General features: G+C 43.0%; 1 protein-coding gene across 3 annotated transcripts in view; it reads left to right on the top strand.

The window, feature by feature from the left end:
- efr3a (EFR3 homolog A (S. cerevisiae)) overlaps nucleotides 1-16,806 on the top strand; it is a 240,982-nt gene that overhangs the window by 163,906 nt on the left and 60,270 nt on the right. For all 3 annotated transcript variants that reach the window (XM_034182373.1, XM_034182372.1, XM_034182374.1), the window contains one exon: nucleotides 9,771-9,849. In XM_034182373.1, the coding sequence (XP_034038264.1) occupies nucleotides 9,771-9,849 (79 nt within the window). The remainder of the gene's footprint in view (nucleotides 1-9,770; nucleotides 9,850-16,806) is intronic.

Here is a 16,806-nt window from a genome sequence, read left to right as displayed (position 1 = left end):
GTATTGCTTAAATTTTCATTGTTACGCAGATGATACCCAGCTTTATCTATCCATGAAGCCAGACGACACACACCAATTAGCTAAACTGCAGGATTGTCTTACAGACATAAAGACATGGATGACCTCTAATTTCCTGCTTTTAAACTCAGATAAAACTGAAGTTATTGTACTTGGCCCCACAAATCTTAGAAACATGGTGTCTAACCAGATCCTTACTCTGGATGGCATTACCCTGACCTCTAGTAATACTGTGAGAAATCTTGGAGTCATTTTTGATCAGGATATGTCATTCAAAGCGCATATTAAACAAATATGTAGGACTGCTTTTTTGCATTTACGCAATATCTCTAAAATCAGAAAGGTCTTGTCTCAGAGTGATGCTGAAAAACTAATTCATGCATTTATTTCCTCTAGGCTGGACTATTGTAATTCATTATTATCAGGTTGTCCTAAAAGTTCCCTAAAAAGCCTTCAGTTAATTCAAAATGCTGCAGCTAGAGTGCTGACGGGGACTAGAAGGAGAGAGCATATCTCACCCATATTGGCCTCTCTTCATTGGCTTCCTGTTAATTCTAGAATAGAATTTAAAATTCTTCTTCTTACTTATAAGGTTTTGAATAATCAGGTCCCATCTTATCTTAGGGACCTCGTAGTACCATATCACCCCAATAGAGCGCTTCGCTCTCAGACTGCAGGCTTACTTGTAGTTCCTAGGGTTTGTAAGAGTAGAATGGGAGGCAGAGCCTTCAGCTTTCAGGCTCCTCTCCTGTGGAACCAGCTCCCAATTCAGATCAGGGAGACAGACACCCTCTCTACTTTAAGATTAGGCTTAAAACTTTCCTTTTTGCTAAAGCTTATAGTTAGGGCTGGATCAGGTGACCCTGAACCATCCCTTAGTTATGCTGCTATAGACGTAGACTGCTGGGGGGTTCCCATGATGCACTGTTTCTTTCTCTTTTTGCTCTGTATGCACCACTCTGCATTTAATCATTAGTGATCGATCTCTGCTCCCCTCCACAGCATGTCTTTTTCCTGGTTCTCTCCCTCAGCCCCAACCAGTCCCAGCAGAAGACTGCCCCTCCCTGAGCCTGGTTCTGCTGGAGGTTTCTTCCTGTTAAAAGGGAGTTTTTCCTTCCCACTGTAGCCAAGTGCTTGCTCACAGGGGGTCGTTTTGACCGTTGGGGTTTTACATCATTATTGTATGGCCTTGCCTTACAATATAAAGCGCCTTGGGGCAACTGTTTGTTGTGATTTGGCGCTATATAAAAAAAAATTGATTGATTGATTGAAATGCTTGATCCCTTTAAAAACTTTGCCTTTTCCAACACAGCCATACGATTGTTATGCCTCAAGAACTTTACCACAATTGGTCTGGGTTCATCACCTTGTCCTGATTTATTACCACTGCATTGCACATGCTCCATTTCAATATGCCTTGAGTCTAGCTTAAGTTTTTCAGAGATGATCTCTCGTTTCTGTAGTTTGAAACAGATCCGTACTGGACTTATGAGGGGCGATTGAGAGGTTTTGAGCCTCCATCCATCCATTTTCTATACCCGCTTACTCCAATTAAAGCTTATGGGAGGACTGGAGCTTATCTCAGGAGTCATAGGGCATGAGGGACGGTACACCCTGGAAAAGGATGCCAGTCTGTCGCAGGGCCACATATTAGATAGACAAGCACATTCACACTTACATGCACACCTATGCTCAGTTTAAAGTTTCCATTTCACCTAACCTGCATATTTTTGGATGTGGCAGGAAGCCAGAGCACCCAGAGGGAACCCACACAAACACGGTGACAACAAACTCCACACAGAAAGGTCTGGTGGTTTTGAGCCTGACCCAGAAAAAGTAGGGTGTGGTTCTCCATCTTTTGCATTCTGGTAAACCAACATTTCTCAAGAATGTGTGAAGCTTTGACTCAATGGGTGCAATGTTGATTGCCCTTCTTACTTCTTCAAGATGATCAAGGTCACTTCACACATTCACCAAGAACACCAGACACACACTTACTTTGTTCCAAGATAACTTTAAGGACTTACCAAACAGTGATGTTGCCTTTTATTCTTCATTTGGACTAACTCATTTGGTTGTCGGTAAAGACACGCCCCCTTAATAAACCACCTTACTAAACCAGTTCAGTTCAGACAAGAATTCACTTTGATGATTTGTGAAATTACTTTGACTCAAGTTCTACATACGTTTGCATTTCATTTTCCAGTTTTCGTCAGTCTGACGTGAAGCCATTCAACTGAAATGTAGAAACCAAAAATCAGCCTCCGTTCAGTCCATCGATTTGTATTTAATCCACTAGATGGCAGATGCAACCTTGTAGTCTGAGCGTCAAACTTACTTTTAATGCAGAATTATACCAAATAACATCTACATTTTCTCTGCAGGCTGAAACTGTCACCAAACTATAGTTTTCGTTAATTCTGCCGTCAGTTTGTGACGGTTTGTTGCTGATCCGGAGGGACTTTGATCTTGTGAATTATTATGATTATATGATTAGATTTTATTTTGCTTATTTTATTTTATTTTTTAATATATGAGCGGGCCGAGCCGCTGCGGGTCGAAGCACTTGATTTGACACTTTATTTAAAGAGACAGCAACACTCGACACGCACCAGTCCGACGACATTCGGTGGAAACTGAGATGCACAAGTTTGGAGAACAACGGAAAACCTTCGTTTCCACCCAGAAGAGGGGTTACGATGTGACCCGCAGCCCTCACCTGAACAAGGTGCAGCTCCATCCAGAGATGGGTGTGGTATTTGTGCTGGAGTCCCTCCTGTCCTGTGCACCAACAGCATTTCCTGTGTGAATTGTTTCTGTAATTTATGTCTGTATCATGGCCCAAGCAGAGGGTCACCCCTTTGAGTCTGGTCTGCTTGAGGTTTCTTCCTCAGAGGGAGTTTTTTTCTTACCACTGTTGCTCTGGGGGTTAGTAAGTTTAGACCTTACTTGTGTGAAGCGCCTTGAGGCAACTCTATTGTGATTTGGCGCTATATAAATGAAAATAAATTGAAATTGAAATTGTGAGCTGTTGCCAGCAGCCTCCATTTTGCTTAGCGTTATTCCACTTCATCGGGCATCACATTAAATAGACATTTTTGATTTGGTTCATTTAAACTTGAGTTAAAGTGATCAGGTGCTGGGAAAAGTTGACAAAGGAGTATCAGGTGGTTAAATAAAGGTTAAATAAATATGTAATATGAATGATGTGGGGAAATGACTGAAATTGCTGAACAAAGGTTAGAAAATTATTTATTTTTTGTGTCAATCTGTATTCTGTAAAGCAGTGACTTCAGTTTTACTGCCTGAATGCTTTGTCGTGATAAATATTGCAAAATTCGTTTAGCGATTCAATTAGAAGTCTCACTTTCATAAGTCTCAGTTCATCCCTTTTTAATTAGAATCGGGTTTCTACTATAAATTTAATTTTCTTCTGAGTGTTGTGTGGCTGGGGTGCCTGGCTGGCTTTTGTTTCTGTCTTCTGTTTTTCCTTCCAGGTGGCATGCGTTCAGGACTGAGTGGCTGATGTGTGGCTGAGTTATTAGGACCTCACCCTGATCACCTGAGGCTGGTCATGTGCAGCTCGTCAGGACTCACAGCTGTGGTGCATCTGTATGGATTGGGGCATGGTTGCATTTAAGTCTGGAGTACACAGTGTGTATTTGCCAGAGACTCGACCTTGTGACCAGACGGGTGAGATCGATGTTTGGAGAACCATCTCATCATCATGGACGCAGAGACCGTACCAGGTTTGATGCCATGGTCTGTGAAAGAGGAGGGGGTGAGGTCTCACGCTCGTCAGCACACTTCCTGAGGTACTTTAGGTTTTGTGACTAACATGAGTACAGTCAGTAGATATGGTGTCCCTCACACCTTATTGTATTGAGCTGTTATGTTAGTCGTTTAATCAGCTTCCACTGCAGTGGAGAATTGAACTGGGTGTTCCATGCCTGCAGGGTGGGAAGCTGAGCCAGGGTGGGTGATTAAGCCAGGAAGTGTTTGCTGATTATGTACACCTTTGAGTGGTCTCTCTGTGTGTGGAGTGGTGGACTCACATTATGGTTTCTTCTTTCACAGATTCGGTTGGTCGCGGCCACCTGGGGGGTGTCGGCGGGGTCCTTGGATCCGAACTGTTCTGGCTCCGGACCGTTTGTGCTGCTGGGAGCGCACCGTTTTTCCACCTCGCCAGACCGCGCACTTATTTGTTATTAATTAAGCACTCACTGTTATGTCATTAAATTCTGTTATCCTTTGAACCGTGCTCTCCTTTATGCTGGGTCCTAATGTCAAACGCTGGTCGGTGCACCGACTGCGTCCGACACATAACACTGAGCCTCAAAATATCTCAGGTGGGAATTCAACTGCAGCTACTTTCAGAGACTACATTATTTAGTTTGGACCATTTCATTCAGTATTCACTCAAACATTCAAAGGTCAAATAAACTGTGGACTGAAAAACAGCAGTATCTGAACCATGTGAAGAATTGTAGCAAAAGCATGTCAAGTTTCATGGAGCTAGCTTTACTTTCTGTTACCTACAGGGTAGATAATACCTTGGTGTTCAATGTCTACAACTTTAATCTGAAGCTACTAAACCTCATGTTTAGTCTTCTGTGTTTCTGGATGTTTTGTCTTGCAGACTGAAATAGAGGTCCACTGGTTTTGAGTGTGGTTGGCATGAAGGCTCAAGACAGTGCAGGTTTTCCTTAAGCTACCTTGACACGCACAAATTTGATGCCCAAACTGGCACGCCTGATTGCGTGCCAGAGAGTAAACTCATAAACTGCATGAGCTATGCACGGCTGCGAGCAAGTATGCAAAATTGTCTTTTAAAATGTTCAAAATCTATGGCACACATTAATTTTGAACATTGCACAATCTATTAAAAAACACTGTTTGTCACTGCGGGTCAATGTGTCTCATTGCCACAGCAGTGTGCAATGAATCTGAGCAATTATGAGATGTTTCATCCACAATATACATAATTTTACAGATATATTATCTGACTCATAAGAAGGAATGAAAATGCAACTATTTTACCAGGCCAATGCAGTATAAATATTATAAATCAGTGGTTTTCAAACTGTGAGGCGCATTCCCCCTGAGGGGCCTCAGAGTTCTTTGGGGGGCGGGGCGCAGAAAAATAACTGTAAACACTGTTAACCAACAAGAGAAGAAGGGGAAAAAAGGAAAAAGAAAACATTGTTAGCTAACATGCCAGGAGCAAAATGGATAATTTTTTAGTGTGTAAATCTACCAGTGAGAAAACAGTTTGGGGAACCCAAAAAAAGAAGAAAGTAGAGGACGATCTTCATTTGTTCCTCTGCACAATGCATCCCCGCGTCAGCCGCCTGTGTGCGTCACACTAAAAAAGAGGTGAGACTAGAAATGTAAATGAGTCCACCCACCACTTCATATCTTAGATCTTGTTCTGACTTATGGTATGGAAATTGAATACTTAACAGTATTCCCTGAAAACTCCCTTCTGTCTGATCATTTCTTAATAACATTTACATTTACTCTGATGGACTACCCAGCAGTGGGGAATAAGTTTCATTACACTAGAAGTCTTTCAGAAAGCGCTGTAACTAGGTTTAAGGATATGTTTCCTTCTTTATGTTCCCTAATGCCATATACCAACACAGTGCAGAGTAGCTACCTAAACTCTGTAAGTGAGATAGAGTATCTCGTCAATAGTTTTACATCCTCATTGAAGACAACTTTGGATGCTGTAGCTCCTCTGAAAAAGAGAGCTTTAAATCAGAAGTGCCTGACTCCGTGGTATAACTCACAAACCCGTAGCTTAAAGCAGATAACCCGTAAGTTGGAGAGGAAATGGCGTCTCACTAATTTAGAAGATCTTCACTTAGCCTGGAAAAAGAGTCTGTTGCTCTATAAAAAAGCCATCCGTAAAGCTAGGACATCTTACTACTCATCACTAATTGAAGAAAATAAGAACAACCCCAGGTTTCTTTTCAGCACTTTAGCCAGGCTGACAAAGAGTCAGAGCTCTATTGAGCCAAGTATTCCTTTAACTTTAACTAGTAATGATTTCATGAATTTTAACTATTAGAGAAAAAATTACTCATAACCATCCTAAAGATGTATCGTTATCTTTGGCTGCTTTCAGTGATGCCGGTATTTGGTTAGACTCTTTCTCTGATTGTTCTGTCTGTGTTATTTTCATTAGTTACTTCATCCAACCCATCAACATGTCTATTAGCCCCCATTCCTACCAGGCTGCTCAAGGAAGCCCTACCATTATTTAATGCTTCGATCTTAAATATGATCAATCTATCTTTATTAGTTGGCTATGTACCACAGGCTTTTAAGGTGGGAGTAATTAAACCATTACTTAAAAAGCCATCACTTGACCCAGCTATCTTAGCTAATTATAGGCCAATCTCCAACCTTCCTTTTCTCTCAAAAATTGTTGAAAGGGTAGTTGTAAAACAGCTAACTGATCATCTGCAGAGGAATGGTCTATTTGAAGAGTTTCAGGTTTTAGAATTCATCATAGTACAGAAACAGCATTAGTGAAGGTTACAAATGATCTTCTTATGGCCTCAGACAGTGGACTCATCTCTGTGCTTGTTCTGTTAGACCTCAGTGCTGCTTTTGATACTGTTGACCATAAAATTTTATTACAGAGATTAGAGCATGCCATAGGTATTAAAGGTACTGCGCTGCGGTGGTTTGAATCATATTTATCTAATAGATTACAATTTGTTCATGTAAATGGGGAATCTTCTTCACAGACTAAGGTTAATTATGGAGTTCCACAAGGTTCTGTGCTAGGACCAATTTTATTCACTTTATACATGCTTCCCTTAGGCAGTATTATTAGACGGCATTGCTTAAATTTTCATTCTTACGCAGATGATACCCAGCTTTATCTATCCATGAAGCCAGAGGACACACACCAATTAGCTAAACTGCAGGATTGTCTTACAGACATAAGGACATAGATGACCTCTAATTTCCTGCTTTTAAACTCAGATAAAACTGAAGTTATTGTACTTGGCCCCACAAATCTTACAAACATGGTGTCTAACCAGATCCTTACTCTGGATGGCATTACCCTGACCTCTAGTAATACTGTGATAAATCTTGGAGTCATTTTTGATCAGGATATGTCATTCAATGCGCATATTAAACAAATATGTAGGACTGCTTTTTTGCATTTACGCAATATCTCTAAAATTAGAAAGGTCTTGTCTCAGAGTGATGCTGAAAAACTAATTCATGCATTTATTTCCTCTAGGCTGGACTATTGTAATTCATTATTATCAGGTTGTCCTAAAAGTTCCCTGAAAAGCCTTCAGTTAATTCAAAATGCTGTCTTTATGTCTGTAAGACAATCCTGCAGTTTAGCTAATTGGTGTGTGTCCTCTGGCTTCATGGATAGATAAAGCTGGGTATCATCTGCGTAACAATGAAAATTTAAGCAATACCGTCTAATAATACTGCCTAAGGGAAGCATGTATAAAGTGAATAAAATTGGTCCTAGCACAGAACCTTGTGGAACTCCATAATTAACTTTAGTCTGTGAAGAAGATTCCCCATTTACATGAACAAATTGTAATCTATTAGACAAATATGATTCAAACTACCGCAGCGCAGTGCCTTTAATACCTACGGCATGCTCTAATCTCTGTAATAAAATTTTATGGTCAACAGTATCAAAAGCAGCACTGAGGTCTAACAGAACAAGCACAGAGATGAGTCCACTGTCCGAGGCCATAAGAAGATCATTTGTAACCTTCACTAATGCTGTTTCTGTACTATGATGAATTCTAAAACCTGACTGAAACTCTTCAAATAGACCATTCCTCTGCAGATGATCAGTTAGCTGTTTTACAACTACCCTTTCAAGAATTTTTGAGAGAAAAGGAAGGTTGGAGATTGGCCTATAATTAGCTAAGATAGCTGGGTCAAGTGATGGCTTTTTAAGTAATGGTTTAATTACTGCCACCTTAAAAGCCTGTGGTACATAGCCAACTAACAAAGATAGATTGATCATATTTAAGATCGAAGCATTAAATAATGGTAGGGCTTCCTTGAGCAGCCTGGTAGGAATGGGGTCTAATAAACATGTTGATGGTTTGGGTGAAGTAACTAATGAAAATAACTCAGACAGAACAATCGGAGAGAAAGAGTCTAACCAAATACCGGCATCACTGAAAGCAGCCAAAGATAACGATACGTCTTTGGGATGGTTATGAGTAATTTTTTCTCTAATAGTTAAAATTTTGTTAGCAAAGAAAGTCATGAAGTCATTACTACTTAAAGTTAATGGAATACTCAGCTCAATAGAGCTCTGACTCTTTGTCAGCCTGGCTACAGTGCTGAAAAGAAACCTGGGGTTCTTATTTTCTTCAATTAGTGATGAGTAGAAAGATGTCCTAGCTTTACGGAGGGCTTTTTTATAGAGCAACAGACTCTTTTTCCAGGCTAAGTGAAGATCTAAATTAGTGAGACGCCATTTCCTCTCCAACTTACGGGTTATCTGCTTTAAGCTACGAGTTTGTGAGTTATACCACGGAGTCAGGCACTTCTGATTTAAAGCTCTCTTTTTCAGAGGAGCTACAGCATCCAAATTTGTCTTCAATGAGGATGCAAAACTATTGACGAGATACTCTATCTCACTTACAGAGTTTAGGTAGCTACTGTGCACTGTGTTGTTATATGGCAGAGAACATAAAGAAGGAATCATATCCTTAAACCTAGTTACAGCGCTTTCTGAAAGACTTCTAGTGTAATGAAACTTATTCCCCACTGCTGGGTAGTCCATCAGAGTAAATGTAAATGTTATTAAGAAATGATCAGACAGAAGGGAGTTTTCAGGGAATACTGTTAAGTCTTCTATTTCCATACCATAAGTCAGAACAAGATCTAAGATATGATTAAAGTGGTGGGTGGACTCATTTACATTTTGAGCAAAGCCAATGGAGTCTAATAATAGATTAAATGCAGTGTTGAGGCTGTCATTCTCAGCATCTGTGTGGATGTTAAAATCGCCCACTATAATTATCTTATCTGAGCTAAGCACTAAGTCAAAAGCCATCATCTGTGATGGTATGGGGGTGTGTTAGTGCCCATGGCATGGGCAACTTACACATCTGTGATGGCACCATCAATGCTGAAAGGTACATCCAGGTTTTGGAGCAACACATGCTGCCATCCAAGTAACGTCTTTTTCAGGGATGCCCCTGCTTATTTCAGCAAGACAATGCCAAGCCACATTCTGCACGTGTTACAACAACGTGGCTTCATAGTAAAAGAGTGCGGGTACTAGACTGGCCTGCCTGCATTCCAGACCTGTCGCACAGAATTCAACAATGGAGACCCCGGACTGTTGAACAACTCAAGTCGTACATCAAGCAAGAATGGGAAAGAAATCCATCTACAAAGCTTCATCAATTAGTGTCCTCAGTTCCCAAACGCTTGAGTGCTGTTAGAAGGAAAGGTGATGTAACACAGTGGTAAACATACCACTGTCCCAGCTTTTTTGAAATGTGTTACAGGCATCCATTTCAAAATGAGCAAATATTTGCACAAAAACAATAAATTTTATCAGTTTGATTGGAGGAGCTTATCAGTAAAACCAGCACATGATCAGTAGCAAGGAAAACCTGCACTATCTTGGTCCTTCATGGAGCGTTGTTGCCCACCCGTGCTTTATTGTAAAATTCTGGATATCTCAAGCTTCAGAGAGTGTTCAATGCGATTTTTTTTTCTGTTGTTTTCAGTCATTTGGACAACCATCACCTTTGGGACCCCAATGAGTTTGCTGTTTCATGCTTCAGAATCATCATGTACTCCATCCAGGTATGACACATTTGGAAATATTTGTATGATATAGGAAACTAGAGCTGCTGGTGAAAGTGTACTATACCTGCATTAATTGTCCACCAGGTGGAGCTATTGCTCCATTTCAGTAGCTGTGGGGCCATCGATTTCTATTTACTCACTAGATGGAGGACCGGGGCAGTCTGCTCATTTGCTGGCTATTACCAGAGCGCCGCCATCTTGGTTAGCGTCTGACAACCAGGCATACATAGAAATCAATGTGGGCATGATCAGTGTTTTCAAGAGAGTTTCACCATAAATGTGCATTTTCTGTGCTTTTACTGTGCTGTTACATTTATTCAAACTCAGTCCTACATTTGTACAGCTACTATTTGTCCAAACAAATACAGAAGAGGATCAAAACATTTCTAAAACTTGAATGAATTTGCTGGTCCCAGTCCAGATGTTGTGAAGCAAAATAAAAAATAATACCATCAGTTTGTCAAGCGCACTATGTCTGCCATGACACAAGATACTCGTCTGATCCTTAATTTCGTTATGAAGTTAAGTTAAAGATGGGAAATAATCAGGGGTGAAAGTAAGAGCTTCATGCACTCGCATCTTATTAAAGATATTAATATTAAAAACTGCTCTTAACCTACCTGTGGTGCCGCTTTTGCGGAACGCTTCTCCTTGAAAATTTAAAATAAAGTAAATAATATGAAACAGCCAGGGGGGCCAGGGTGAAAGTAAGCTTTTTCAATAAATTCTGGACCAAGTTGAAAGAAATCTGAAAACACTAGACTGGAGATATATATATATATATATATATATATATATATATATATATATATATATATATATATATATATATATATATGTACAATGTCAAAGTGACTGTCATGTGACCCACCAAATTAAGAGAAAAAGCATTTCCATTCATTGAATTTGTTCTTACAGAATATCTCAGGATAGAAAACCTGATATGAAGAAAAAACCCAGAGGCTAATTAAAAATGGATAAAGTGACACTTATGGAAGTGAGACTTCTAATTGAATCACTAAACGAATGGTGCGATATTTATCACGACGAAGGAGGCAGTAAAACTGAAGTCACTATTTTACAGAATACAGATTGACACAACAAAATTAATAATTTTCTAACCTTTATTCAACAATTATAGTCATTTCCAAACATCATTTATATTACATATAATACATACTTACCGGTGACAAAGGGCAGCCCTGGAGGAGGCCAGCGTGTACTGGAAACAGGTTTGACTTACTACCGGCAATGCGAACCAAGCTCATGCTACGGTCATACAGGGACCGGATAGCCCTTAGCAAAGGACCCCGGACCCCGTATTCCCGGAGCACCCCCCACAGGGTGCCTCGAGGGACACGGTCAAATGCCTTCTCCAGATCCACAAAGCACATGTGGACTGGTTGGGCGAACTCCCATGAACCCTTGAGCACCCGATGGAGGGTGTAGAGCTGGTCCAGTCTGTCGCGACCAGGACGAAAACCATACTGCTCCTCCTGAATCCGAGGTTCGACTGTCGGTCGGATTCTCCTCTCCACCACCCTGGAATAGACCTTACCGGGGAGGCTGAGGAGTGTGATCCCCCTGTAGTTGGAACACACCCTCCGGTCCCCCTTCTTAAACAGAGGGACCACCACCCCGGTCTGCCAATCCACAGGTACTGTCCCAGACTGCCACGCGATGTTGCAGAGACGTGTCAACCAGGACAGTCCCACAACATCCAGAGACTTAAGGTACTCAGGACGGATTTTGTCCACCCCAGGAGCCTTGCCACCAAGGAGCTTTCTGACCACCTCTGTGACTTCGGCCTGGGTGATGGACCAGTTTGCCTCTGATTCCCCCATCTCTGCTTCCTCTTCAGAAGACGTGGCGATGGGATTGAGGACATCCTCAAAGCATTCCTTCCACTGCCCAACAACGTCCCCAGTCAGGGTCAACAGCTCCCCACCTGCACTATAGACAGTATTGGCGAAGAGCTGCTTCCGCCTCCTGAGGCGACAGACAGTTTGCCAGAATTTCTTTGAGGCCGACCGATAATCCTCCTCCTGAGTTTTTGCCTCTGTGACCGCACAGGCTGCAACACGCTTGGCCTGCTGGTACCTGTCAGCTGCCTCCGGGGTCCCACCTGCAAACAAAGACAAAGATCTGGGAGAAGCTGTCCTGGAGGTGGGAGTTGAAGACCTCGCTGACAGAGGGTTCCGCCAGTCGTTCCCAGCAGACCCTCACGATACATTTGGGCCTGCCAGGTCTGACCGGCTTCCTCCCCTCCCAGCGGATCCAACTCACCAGGTGGTGATCGGTCGACAGTTCAGCCCCTCTCTTTACCCGAGTGTCTGAGACACGTGGCCGAAGGTCAGATGATATGACTACAAAGTCAATCATCGACCTCCAGCTCAGGTTGTCCTGGTGCCACGTGCACTTATGGACTCCCCTGTGCTCGAACATGGTGTTCATGATGGACAAACTGTGGCTAGCACAGAAGTCCAACAACTGAACACCACTCGGGTTCAGATCGGGGAGGTTGTGCTTCCCAATCACGCCCCTCCAGGTCTCACTGTCACCGCCCACGTGAGCATTGAAGTCCCTCAGGAGAACAATAGAGTCCCCAGTTGAAGCACTATCTAGTACCCCTCCCAGAGACTCCAAGAAGTTTGGGTACTCTGCACTGCTACTTGGCCCATAGGCCGAGACAACAGTGAGAGACCGGTGAACTCCAACACATGGCGACTGAGCTGGGGAGCAGTAAGCAATGCTACCCCAGGTTGCCGTCTCTCCCCATGAGCAACGCCAGAAAAGTGAAGCATCCAGCCCCTCTCCAGGAGTTGGGTACCAGAGCCCAAGCTGTGTGTGTGGAGGTGAGCCCGACTATCTCTAGTCGGTACCTCTCAACCTCCCGCACAAGCTCAGGCTCCTTCCCCCCCAGCGAGGGGGTTCTGTTCATTACCTTTATGGACAGAATTTCTAGGCGCAGCCAGGGGAAAAGGGGGTCCGGTTTGGGAACCACAGAATCTCATCTCTGCTGTTTGCGGATGATGTGGTCCTGTTGGCTTCGTCAAACCAGGACCTTCAGTGTGCACTGGGGCGGTTTGCAGCCAAGTGTGAAGCGTCCGGGATGAAGATCAGCACCTCCAAATCCGAGGCCATGGTTCTCGACCGGAAAAGGGTGCCCTGCCCTCTTCAGGTCGGTGGGGTGTCCTTGCCTCAGGTGGCGGAGTTTAAGTATCTCGGGGTCTTGTTCACGAGTGAGGGATGGATGGAGCGTGAGCTCGATAGACAGCTCGGTGCAGTGTCTGCAGTGATGCGGTTGCTGTATCAGACCGTCGTGGTGAAGAGAGAGCTGAGCAGGGGGGCAAAGCTCTCGATTTACCGACCGACCTACGTTCCGACCCTCACCTATGGTCATGAGATTTGGCTCATGACCGAAAGAACAAGATCGCGAGTACAAGCACCCGAGATGAGTTTCCTCCGCAGGGTGGCTGGGTGCTCCCTTAGAGATAGGGTGAGGAGCTCTGTCACTTGGGAGGAGCTCGGAGTTGAGCCGCTGCTCCTCTACGTCAAAAGGAGCCAGCTGAGGTGGCTCGGGCATCTTTTCCGGATGCCCCCTGGACGCCTCGCTGGAGAGGTGTTCCGGGCACGTCTCATCAGGAGGAGGCCCCGGGGAAGACCCAGATCACGCTGGAGGGACTACGTCTCTCAGCTGGCTTGGGAATGCCTCGGGGTTCCCCCGGAGGAGCTGGGGGAGGTGTGTGTGGATCGGGAGGTCTGGGTGGCTTTGCTTGAGCTGCTGCCGCCGCGACCTGACATAGGATAAGCGGATGAATGTATGGATGGATAATACATACTTATGAAAGCTCACTCCACAATTTATTATTTATTTTTTATTTATTTAACCTTTATTTAACCAGCTGATACTCCTTTGTCGGCTTGTCGCAGCACCTGATCACTGTACAAAACAGCACTTTCAGGTCACTTTAACCCAAGTTTAAGTTGGCGCATCATTATACCAATAATGAATGTTTATGAGTTCAATGGTACGAATATTTCATGAGGTGAAAGCTGTAACATACCATTCAACGAGTCGAAGCCGAATTGAATGGTTTGTTCCAGCTTTCACCAAATTAAATATTTGTTCTATTGAAAGAATGTAAAAACATTAATTATTTGTTTTATATAATGGCTAAAATAGACCCTTGCCAGTTGATATTTTATTAATTTATGAACAACAGAAAAGGGACTTACATTTTGGTATTCCACTGCTGCTAAAGTCCAACACGAACTTTAAATAGGATTCCAAATTGTAACGAGTAGTCCAATGATGCTGTACACTGACTTCCATTACTTCCATTAAAAAAAGACTGCGTAGTTCCGCAGTCCAGCCAAAAATCACGTCACCTTTTCAGCTTTTCTTCTGAACAGCTCTTCATACATCCAGACAGCTTACAGCGGAGTGGATTTTTTGTTTGTGTGTGTTATGTTATGTATATGTTAGAAGAACTAGCACAGTCAGTTAGCTCAATCAAATCATCGTCCCGCTTGTGTTGTCCCGTGCGCATGTACTACCAAAAAAAAAAAATAGGACTGTGTTCTTCCTCAGTGCAGCGAAAAAAATGTCCAGCTAACAGCCTCCAGACAACTTACAGCAGAGTGGACTTGTTTTGTGTGTGTGTGTGTGTGTGTGTGTGTGTGTGCGCGCACGCGTGCAGAGTGTAATGGTAACGTATGGAACCAAATTTGCACTCTAAATGGAACCAAATTGCACTCTAGATGCATATACAATTGCAAATCCAAATGCAAACACAAATGGGACAAATAATCCATGTCACATGACATATAAAGCACCGATCAAATGACAAGGATCCACTCAGCTGCTATAAAAAGATTTCTATTTAATCTAATGCCTGACAAAGCGGAATAACGCTAAGCAAGATGGAGGCTGCTGGCAACAGCTCACAGGCTGCATCTGCCATCTAGCAGATTAAATAGAAATCGATGTGTGGGACACGGCAAACTTGTTCCTTATGTTAGCAAATGTAGACGTTTGGTCAAAAGTTGGATTTCTTGTTTTTGGTCTTTTTGAAGTTTATCCAGTTATTCAAAAGCAAACACAGTGATTCGGGAAAGCAGCTGATGTTTCTCCAGAGAGAGACTTAGGAGTGCTTTGGCACCAAACAAATCCAGTCACGTTCTTCTGGATGAGGCACTTTGACTCACTGCAGCCGTAACATTGCAATATCACTAAAGAGTGAACCAGCTTAATGACCCTCAGAGAAGACATGAGGAACTCAAAGATCTGGATGGAACTCACAGTGGAACCGCTCTTCTTCACTGCACTGAAAGGAGTCGATGGAGTCAAGTCAGACTTCGTATTTTAATGCTGCATGCCACCTCGGAAAACCCGACACACATTAAATGACTTTATATCCCTACTCTGTGTGAACATTTGGGATCATTTCTTCTGTGACTGGAGCATAAATAAGTGCAGTGAAATGCATGAATGGAACACACTTTGTAGTTTTGAGTGTACCACTGTATTTGGTACAGTCACATTTTTCCTCTGTCTCTCCCTCTGTCGCTCTCTTTCTCTTTCCTGTTTTTTCTGAGCCTTTGTCCTTTTTGTCTTCCTTCCATCCACACAGTTCGATTTCTCCTGTTTATTCACACTTTCTAAAAATAGCAGCCATGTCCACCTCCCTCCTTCTCTCCCGGTCTCCCGTCTGTATGTTTAATTGGCCGTTGGTCCAGCAGTTCCCAGGTGACTCTGAGGTGCTGCCGCAGATAAAGTGTAATTGATGGATTTTGTGTGTGTGTGTGTGTGTGTGTGTGTGTGTGTGTGTGTGTGTGTGTGTGTGTGTGTGTGTGTGTGTGTGTGTGTGTGTGTGTGTGTGTGTGTGTGTGTGTGTGTGTCCTTCTTTTTATGTTAGTGGGGTTTTATTTGTCTCATCTGTCTGGGGGATTTTTGTCTGCGCCAGCTGGAGGCAGTGGGCGTCAATTGAATCTAAAATAAGAGGGGTGAAAAAAGAAGCTCACCGTGTTTTTTCTGAGCCGTGTTCAGTCTGTCATCAGCAGAATATGATGGGCATTAGAGAAATTCATCATGCACATAGCCAGAAGTTATTCCTGGCCACTAGAGGCAGTGATGAGTTGGTTTAATCTGTGCAGTGGCAGCTCCTCCTAATTCAGTTTAATCATATTGCCTGAAATCACAGAACGTCTTAGTGGGTTTTACGTCATCCACAAACTGCAAAACCCTTTGTCCTTGAAATTCTTGTTAACATGGTGAAGATTGTATAGATTAGCATATAGAATAGATGTTTATTGTCATTGCATTTCTGCAATTCAATTCTGGTGACACTTTCCAAACAGCTATAAAAACAGCTTTACAAGATGAAGGTATCTTTAAATACAAGAAGAAAAACAAGTAGCTTTATAGACAAGTACTAGGAAGAAAAACAGTGCAAAAAGGTGCTTACTGCTTAGTGAGGTAGGATAGTTTAGATATATAAACAGACTATTATTTATATCTGTTACTGAATGTATGGGAGGGGGGGACACGGCGGAGTGATGTTGGCTACAGCTTTGGGGAAAAAGCTGTTCCTTAGCCTATTAGTCTGTGCCCTTATTGTGCGGTACCTCTTCCTCAACGGCAGAGGAACAAACAGGGAATGTCCCAGGTGGCTGTTGTCCTTGCAGATGGCTCATGCTTTTCTCTGCAAGTGCTCAACATACACAGAGTCTAAGTCCGGGAGCTCAGCTCCTACATACTCTGTGCTGTCTTCACCACCCAGGACAGATCTTCTGTCCTTTGCCGTGCAGCTGTTGTACCACACTGCAGCCCTGACAGAGGATGCTCTTGATGGTGCTTCTGTAGAAGTTCCTGAGCAGCTGTAGAGCCAGACCAGCCTGCTTCAGCTTCCTCAGGAAGAACATCCTTTGCTGGGCTTTTTTCACCAGGTT

The sequence above is a fragment of the Thalassophryne amazonica genome, chromosome 12, assembly GCF_902500255.1.
Source record: "Thalassophryne amazonica chromosome 12, fThaAma1.1, whole genome shotgun sequence".
NCBI lineage: Eukaryota > Metazoa > Chordata > Actinopteri > Batrachoidiformes > Batrachoididae > Thalassophryne > Thalassophryne amazonica.
The sequence above is the reverse complement of the archived record's forward strand: the minus strand, read 5'-3'. Positions and strand labels throughout refer to the sequence as shown.